Source organism: Salvelinus namaycush, chromosome 14, assembly GCF_016432855.1.
Source record: "Salvelinus namaycush isolate Seneca chromosome 14, SaNama_1.0, whole genome shotgun sequence".
In the NCBI taxonomy this organism is placed as follows: Eukaryota; Metazoa; Chordata; class Actinopteri; order Salmoniformes; family Salmonidae; genus Salvelinus; species Salvelinus namaycush.
In genome coordinates, this window is record NC_052320.1 from 6,824,317 (window position 1) to 6,833,398 (window position 9,082).

Here is a 9,082-nt window from a genome sequence, read left to right on the forward strand (position 1 = left end):
GGAACTACCAGACAACTAAACAAACCTGTATCAACAGGCCTCACTTGAAGATGCACATTTCCATGGCACGTTTGGGATTCATCACTATGGTTACCGACCGTAGAGAGCGGAGAAGCCGCACCACCAGGGCTGGCTGGTCTGGTCCAGTCCAAATCACCTGTTGACAGTGTTGGGTAAAAGTAACATTACCTTAATAGAAAATGACTCAAGTAAAAGTGAAACTCACCCAGTAAAATACTACTCGATTAAAAGTATCTCGTTTTAAATATACTTAAGTATCAAATTTATACATTTATTTCAAATTCCTTATTAAATCAAAACCAGGCGGCACAATTAAAACAATTATAATAATTTACGGATAGCCAGGGGCACACTCCAACACTCGGACATAATTTACAAATTATGTGTTTAGTGAGTCCTCCAGATCAGAGGCAGTGGGGATGACCAGGGTTGTTCTTTTGATAAGTGCAGGAATTGACCATTTTCCGGTCAAAATGTAGTGAGTACTTTTGGGTGTCAGGGAAAATGTATGGAGTAAAAAGTATATTATTTTCTTTAGGAATGTAGTGAAGTAAAATTTGGCAAAAATATAAATGGTGAAGTACATGTCCTAGGTGCATAAAACACCTTAAGTTAATTTCCCCCTTTTGCCTTGAAGTTTCCTTAACTTTAAGTCAGTTGCACAAAACATTTTAAGGTGAATTTCCCCCTTAAATTAAGTGAAAAAGTAAAGGATGCTCATAAGGTCCCTTAACTGCTTCATTCAGTATGGATATCGATTTAAACAGCATTTGTGGAGGTGAATGTTGCTTTCATCTGCTCTGTTAACAAAAGGAAAACATCAACCAGATAGCTACTTGGCTAAACAATGGAAGGTGCACAATCCATGGCTACAAAGCTAGCTGGCTAGTTAGTTATAGCTACTCTGTAAGATAGTATTTTTACTTAAGTACTTTACACCAATGCCCATTGATTTAGGACATTTACCTAAGTAAAATATGGCATTCATTTACATTTTAAGTGCCATGATAGGCCTTATGAAATTACTGCTACAAATTCAGGAAATTAACTAATTTAATCCATGGTGACATTTTTTTGTAATAAACTTTTCTTTTTGAAGATAATATAAAATGTGGGGTTTTAAATAGATTTGTGTTTGTAATCGTTAATCAGAATGTTACAACCAAACACAGACCGACCTGCACCTCTTCTGATCACTGGGCTATTAGGTTCTGATTAGCCCATTCTATTTCGTCTCCAGGGTTCTGTGACTGAGAACTAGAACAAAGAAGTTCTTGAGCGTTGCTGTAACTGTTACACTTGTACGCCATCTCATGGATTGACAGTGTAAATTCATTTATGAGAATCAATAATTTAATTGTTAGTCAAACAGTCATCAAAACAGTTTGGGTGTTTCAAAGAGTGAATTTAGAAAAGTTTAGTTAAATGCATCTTGCATGCATTCATGGCATTTCATCCTAGTTTAGTCTTACACCAGTTACAACATTACCAGCAACATTCTCTGCTGTTTCCACTCTGGAAAACAAGAAGCAAACAAGTCATTTAGTTAGTAATAGTATAAAGTAGGGCCGGCACGATACCAGTATTTAAATATTCTTTCCATGACCAAAATTAAAACACAAAGCAGACCGAACTCTTTGGTCCTTTTATAAACCTTCTCTATGTAAAATATTGTCTGCTAAAGCTTGGAATATAAATACATGTGACTGCATGACAACATGATGTTTGTTTCCAACATTAGGGCTGTTTTCCTAACAAAGTTAAATCTGCTTCGTGTTTTGTTTCCTTGTCACGATACTAACGAGCATCATAATACTGTTATAGTCCCATCCCTAGTAGAGGTCGACCGATTAATCAGAATGACCGATTAATTAGGGCCGATTTCAAGTTCATAACAATCGGTGATTGGCATTTTTGGACATCGATCATGGCCGATTACATTGCACGCCACGAGGAGACTGCGTGGCAGGCTGACTACCTGTTATGCGAGTGCAGCAAGGAGGTAAGGTGCTAGCTAGCATTAAACTTATCTTATAAAAACAATCAATCTTAACATAATCACTAGTTAACTACACATGGATTATATTACTAGTTTATCTAGCTTGTCCTGCGTTGCATATAATCGATGCGGTGCCTGTTAATTTATCATTGAATCATAGCCTACTTCGCCAAATGGGTGATTTAACAAGCGCATTCGCAAAAAAAGCGCCTTTCTTAAAATCAATATATAAGTATCTATTTTTAAGCCTGCATATTTAGTTAATATTGCCTGCTAACATGAATTTATTTTAACTAGGGAAATTGTGTCACTTCTCTTGCGTTCTGTGCAACAGAGTCGGGATATATGCAGCAGTTTGGGCCACCTGGCTCATTGCGAACTAATTTGCCAGAATTTTACGTAATTATGATATAACATTAAGGGTTGTGCAACTTAACAGGAATATTTAGACTTATGGATGCCACCCGTTAGATAAAATACGGAACGGTTCCGTATTTCACTGAAAGAATAAACGTTTGGTTTTCGAAATGATAGTTTCCGGATTTGAACATATTAATGACCTAAGGCTCGTATTTATGTGTGTTATGTTATAATTAAGTCTATGATTTGATAGAGTAGTCTGACTGAGCGGTGGTAGGCAGCAGCAGGCTCGTAAGCATTCATTCAAACGGCACTTTCGTGCGTTTGCCAGCAGCTCTTCGCAATGCTTCAAACACAGCTCTGTTTATGACTTTCAAGCCTATCAACTCCCGAGATTAGGCTGGTGTAACCATTGTGAAATGGCTAGCTAGTTAACGGGGTGTGCGCTAATAGCGTTTCAAACGTCACTCATTTTGAGACTTGGAGTGGTTGTTCCCCTTGCTTTGCAAGGGCCGCAGCTTTTGTGGAGTGATGGGTAACGATGCTTCGAAGGTGGCTGTTTTCGATGTGTTCCTGGTTCGAGCCCAGGTAGGGGCGAGGAGAGGGACGGAAGCTATACTGTTACACTGGCAATACTATAGTGCCTATAAGAACATCCAATAGTCAAAGGTATATGAAATACAAATGGTTTAGAGAGAAATAGTCCTATAATTCCTATAATAACTACAACCTAAAGCTTCTTACCTGGGAATATTGAAGATTCATGTTAAAGGGAACCACCAGCTTTCATATGTTCTCATGTTCTGAGCAAGGAACTTAAACGTTAGCTTTCTTACATGGCACATATTGCACTTTTACTTTCTTCTCCAACACTTTGTTTTTGCATTATTTAAACCAAATTGAACATCTTTCATTATTTATTTGAGGTTAAATTGATTTGATTGATGTATTATATTAAGTTAAAATAAGTGTTCATTCAGTATTGTTGTAATTGTCATAAATACAAAACCCCCAAAAATTATAATACCATTTGTTTTAAACAAATCGGCCGATTAATCGGTATCGGCTTTTTTTGGTCCTCCAATAATCTGTATCGGCATTGAAAAATCATAATCGGTCGACCTCTAATCCCTAGTATAAAGTCATCTGCATTACTCAGTTATTACTATGATAGTCTGAAGTATTGAATCCAAATGGATGACCTACAGGGAGTTACTAGTGACTTGTACAGGTCCCGTTTCTTGCACAGGAACCTATGATGTATTACAAAAGTTAGGATCGCTACAGCAACTAAAACTGACTAAATGACAAGAACAACATTGGATTATTTAGCCATAAAATTAACAGAATTTTTCACTCACTAGAAATTATTTTTCAATAAAGACTTTTGCTTGCATAACAATGTTGTATGAGGACTTATTAACTTCAAATGACTAGGATTTAGATAAAAAATATATATTTTTTAAATGCAAACAAAACAGTGCAGCTACTCTAGGCCTAATAATAACAATATTATTGAAGCTATTAGAGTGGTATGACTCCTTGATGGCACTTTGTTACAAATAACATCTTGTCTAGAATTTCCATCTTCAGTCTTCATGCGTCCCATTGCTGCACAACTGCAGAGTAATCGAGACACACACGTATTTAATTAGACAGATCAATACTTCTATGCAACTACAGCATATTGTAATGTCAGGTTTTATATGGGTTAATGGTAAATCAATTGAATTCAATCCGTTTTTGGCAGCATCCCATTTGATTTAAACAAGACTTTCCATACATATTTGCCTATGGAAGAAGTGGTTATAAAGTTACTTTTTGGACCTGAATGACAATACATTCAGGAGCAAACGGTGCTCAAATTTGACCCATTATGAAAACCCCACTATACCATGAGACCTCCATGGCTTCATCACTGGAAAAGATAAATGGTTGAGTTTGATATAATTTAAAAAGTAGAAAGAAAAACATGATCATAAAAAACCAAGACATTCATCAGTAATAAGGTCCTCAATCTGCGTTCTGAATTGCCCTAGGCACCAAAACATCAAATTAAGAACATTTTGAAGATTGTTACACAAATAAGGTGCAAGAAAACAAAAATCTGATTTAATTTATAGATTGCTATCAGAGCATTGATCCTGCTTTCTGAAATATAATATCATCAATGTGCCAATTATTTTAAAAGAAACCTAAAGCAATTCAAGAAACACTAGTACACAAACAATGACCTACCCAGTCCAAGCAGTGCAGTTGACACCATGTTGTGAGTAAAAGCCATGTTGACACTCCTCACACATGGTATCTGTTGTCTTTGTTCCTATAAAGTGAGAACAAACAATGTTATCAAGTTCAAAAGTAAACAATTGAGGTGATGGAGAAGTCAAAATCACCTGAGGTATGGCTTCACTTCAAAAAGAAACCAGAGAGAAAAAAACACCATCTATCTAGAGCCCATGTTATATTCAGTTATCAGAATTCTAATGTCCTGTACAATATTTAGCCTCTACTTCATACTTACCAGGTGATTTAGTACTCTGTCCCGGTGAACAGTGTGTATGTTCTACTGCAAAGCTACACTCAGAGTTGGATGAGTAGCTTCTACAGTAGAATCCATCTAGAACGTCGCAGACTGTGTTACTTGTTGGTTTGCACTCTGTCTGAGTGAACAGGCCCTGTCCTGGAAAATATCAGGGTTGATTCATTTCAGAGGACTACTTATGAGAAGGCACCTCATACCCCTTTCACACTATTGTGGTGACCTGAAACGTAAGATACTGGCTCAGATATTTTCTATTTTACATTGTACTTTCCAGTTGGTGGATGCAGAACCAAGCCAGTGCCACACAACTCAGCTCAGCAGTGAAAAGTGTATGATGTGTACTGCTAAAAGGAAAGATGGGAAGGTTTGGAAGAATTGTAAATGTACCTGGGTCACAGGGACTGCAGGGAAAGCACTTGGTTAGACCATTGGCCTCGTTCATGAAGGTCCCTCTGATACAGGGCATGCAAGATGTGCTGGAATCCAATGTACAATCTCTGCGGACCACCAAGCCTAATCATAGAAAATACAATTTATTAAAACGCTACATATTTTCTTTAAAAAGGTCAGTTTTCCACTTTTTAACATTATATTCACGATCTCCACAACCATACCAGTATGTAGTGAAAAAGATAGGGGCCTCCCGAGTGGCGCAGTGGTCTAAGGCACTGCTGTGCAACTAGAGATTCTGGGTTCGAGTCCAGGCTCTGTCGCAGCTGGCCGCGACCGGGAGACCCATTGGTACGGCGCACAATTGGCCCAGCGTCGTCCGGGTTAGGAGAGGGTTTGGCCGGCATGGATATCCTTGTCTCATCGCGCACTAGCGACTCCTGTGGTGGGCCGGGTGCAGTGCATGCTGACACGGTCGCCAGGTGTACGGTGTTTCCTCCGACACATTGGTGCGGCTGGCTTCCGGGTTGGATGGGCATTGTGTCAAGAAGCAGTGCGGCTTGGTTGGATTGTGTTGCGGAGGACGCATGGCTCTCGACCTTCGCCTCTCCCGAGTCCGTATGGGAGTTGCAGCGATGAGACAAGATTGTAACTACTACCAATTGGATACCACGAAATTGTGGAGAAAAAAGGGGTGAAAATACAAAACAAATAAAAAATGGAAGAACGGGTCCTAAGAAAACGACACCCTATGTCACATTATTTCCCCCCCCCCCCCCCCCCCCCCCCCCATGAAACATGCCTCTCATTTACAGCACGAGACTGTATATAGGCCTACTGAAATACTGTATTTCGAGATTGTAGGCTACCTGTGGACATGTGACTCCCTCTTGTTTACTGTTAATGTATTTCTCCTACCCGTTGTGTGCAATTGTAAAAATTTAATTTAAAAGAATGCATTCATTTACATTACCTTTATTACACATTGGGCAGCACTGCCCATCACTAGTTTTGTATTCTGCTGGACCACAATCCTTTCCAAATACAAGCACCAAATGAAAACCTGTAATGACATAGCATATATACACTGCTCAAAAAAATAAAGGGAACACTTAAACAACACAATGTAACTCCAAGTCAATCACACTTCTGTGAAATCAAACTGTCCACTTAGGAAGCAACACTGATTGACAATAAATTGCACATGCTGTTGTGCAAATGGAATAGACAAAAGGTGGAAATTATAGGCAATTAGCAAGACACCCCCAATAAAGGAGTGATTCTGCAGGTGGTGACCACAGACCACTTCTCAGTTCCTATGCTTCCTGGCTGATGTTTTGGTCACTTTTGAATGCTGGAGGTGCTCTCACTCTAGTGGTAGCATGAGACGGAGTCTACAACCCACACAAGTGGCTCAGGTAGTGCAGCTCATCCAGGATGGCACATCAATGCGAGCTGTGGCAAGAAGGTTTGCTGTGTCTGTCAGCGTAGTGTCCAGAGCATGGAGGCGCTACTAGGAGACAGGCCAGTACATCAGGAGACGTGGAGGAGGCCGTAGGAGGGCAACAACCCAGCAGCAGGACCGCTACCTCCGCCTTTGTGCAAGGAGTAGCACTGCCAGAGCCCTGCAAAATGACCTCCAGCAGGCCACAAATGTCCATGGCTGGTTAATAAATCCTTAGTTTTGGGGTTATGCTCAGATAAAACAACTTGGCTAATCTATACTTCCAAGTGCTATTCTTGAAGATCAAGGGGTATAACATTTATTGGAATGACTGGAATTCTGATAGACTTTAGTTTTGAATGTAAAGAGAATTTAATTGTATTATTATATGTAGTGTAAAGCGACTAGGCAAACTAGGCAAGGCAGTTAAGAACAAATTCTTATTTACAATGACGGCCTACCCCCGCCAAACCCTAACATGGACAACGCTGGGCCAATTCTGCGCCGCCCTATGGGACTCCCAATCACGGCCGGTTGTGATACAGCCTGGAATCGAACCAGGGTCTGTAGTGATGCCTTTAGCACTGAGATGCAGTGCCTTTTTATTTATTTATTTTTATTTATCCGTTATTTTACCAGGTAAGTTGACTGAGAACACGTTCTCATTTGCAGCAACGACCTGGGGAATAGTTACAGGGGAGAGGAGGGGGATGAATGAGCCAATTGTAAACTGGGGATTATTAGGTGACCGTGATGGTTGAGGGCCAGATTGGGAATTTAGCCAGGACACCGGGGTTAACACCCCTACTCTTACGATAAGTGCCATGGGATCTTTAATGACCTCAGAGAGTCAGGACACCCGTTTAACGTCCCATCCGAAAGACAGCACCCTACACAGAGCAGTGTCCCCAATCACTGCCCTGGGGCATTGGGATCTTTGTTTAGACCAGATGAAAGAGTGCCTCCTACTGGCCCTCCAACACCACTTCCAGCAGCATCTGGTCTCCCATCCAGGGCCTGACCAGAACCAACCCTGCTTAGCTTCAGAAGCAAGCCAGCAGTGGTATGCAGGGTGGTATGCTGCTGGCCTTAGACCGCTGCACCACTCGGTTAGAAGAAGCCTACATAACCAGCCCTTAAAGTAAAATGTAACATCCATATATTGCCAGCTATGTAAAACTTTAACATTGATTTATCCTGCAATAGATGTGGTTCAATTGGTAACATACATTTTTGTATTCTAACGCTTCTTAAGGGGAAAGTAATCTAAAAGTAACTGAATCATCTGATTACGTTAGTTTTGGGTAATCCAAAAGCTACGTTACTGATTACAAATTTGGACAGGTAACTAACAGATTACATTCAGAAAGTAACCTACCCAACCCTGCTTGTGTAGTAGGAAGCTCTGGTATCTATTTCGGGTCCGAAATAACAACTCCAACATCAGGCGAGTACGCTCGACTACTCTCCAAGAAACTCTGAATACAAGGCCGTCATTAAAATGTTAATATAATCAACATTGGGGATTTTGGTAGTAATCTTTGCATTCAACATATTTGGAAACATGCATGCACATGGTTGGGGTGGTTGTGAAGTTAGTAGCTAATACTGTAGTACAGTAGCTTGCTGATCCCATTTGGGGGGTAGCTAGAATCGCCAATTTGATAGTTGGACTAACATTACTTGATTTTCATTAGGACAGTAACGTTAGCTAAAATAGCCGGCTAGCTAGATACAGTTCGCTAATTTACCAAGGAGGAAATACTGTTCAGATTGAAGGCATACCATTTGCACTTGTTGATTTCGCTAATACTGTAGTATCTAGCTAAAGTTTGCTTTTTACGAGGGTAGCTAGAATCACCAATTTGATAGTTGAACTAACGTTATTTGATTTTCATTAGGACAGTAACATTAGCTAAAATAGCCGGCTAGCTAGATACAGTTCGCTAATTTACCAAGGAGGAAATACTGTTCAGATTGAAGGCATACCATTTGCACTTGCTGACTTCGCTAATACTGTAGTATCTAGCTAAAGTTGTCTGTTTACGAGGGTAGCTGGAATCACCATTTTGATAGCTGGACTAACGTTATTTGATTTTCATTAGGACAGTAGCTGAGATAACTAGCTAGATAGATACAGTTCGTTAACTTACCAAGGAGGAAATACTGTTCAGACGGAAGGCATACCATTTTCACTTGCTGAAGAAAAATGTCTACGCTCTCTACGTTGACGATAGATTAAACGTTACAGATAAACAAATACGTGTTTAAATACTGTTATACAACATACGCTTTTAAACACATAAAATAAAAAATGTCTAAA

General features: G+C 39.8%; 1 protein-coding gene across 2 annotated transcripts; it reads right to left on the reverse strand.

The window, feature by feature from the left end:
* Window positions 1-602: 602 nt before the first annotated feature.
* LOC120059075 (tumor necrosis factor receptor superfamily member 14-like) lies at window positions 603-9,082 on the reverse strand. 2 transcript variants are annotated; one of them, XR_005478094.1, is made up of 7 exons: window positions 8,913-9,082; window positions 6,289-6,378; window positions 5,313-5,438; window positions 4,905-5,063; window positions 4,619-4,703; window positions 3,587-3,999; window positions 603-1,536 (listed from the first exon to the last, which is right to left on the reverse strand). XR_005478094.1 is itself a non-coding variant. In XM_039007867.1 (6 exons), the coding sequence occupies exons 1-6, from the start codon at window positions 8,947-8,949 to the stop codon at window positions 3,867-3,869; spliced, it is 630 nt and encodes a 209-aa protein (XP_038863795.1). In that variant the 5' UTR covers window positions 8,950-9,082; the 3' UTR covers window positions 3,309-3,866. The 2 variants fall into 2 exon arrangements, 1 of the variants encoding a protein (XP_038863795.1); XM_039007867.1 differs by lacking the exon at window positions 603-1,536 and having other exon boundaries at window positions 3,309-3,999.

Excerpts from the sequence above, each read along its gene's own strand:
- LOC120059075 (XM_039007867.1), bottom strand. The coding sequence starts at position 8,949 with ATGGTATGCCTTCCGTCTGAACAGTATTTCCTCCTTG. Across the intron at positions 6,379-8,912 it reads TGAACAGTATTTCCTCCTTG|GTTTTCATTTGGTGCTTGTA; the intron begins GTAAGTTAACGA and ends ATGTCATTACAG. Across the intron at positions 5,064-5,312 it reads CTGCAGTCCCTGTGACCCAG|GACAGGGCCTGTTCACTCAG; the intron begins GTACATTTACAA and ends GATATTTTCCAG.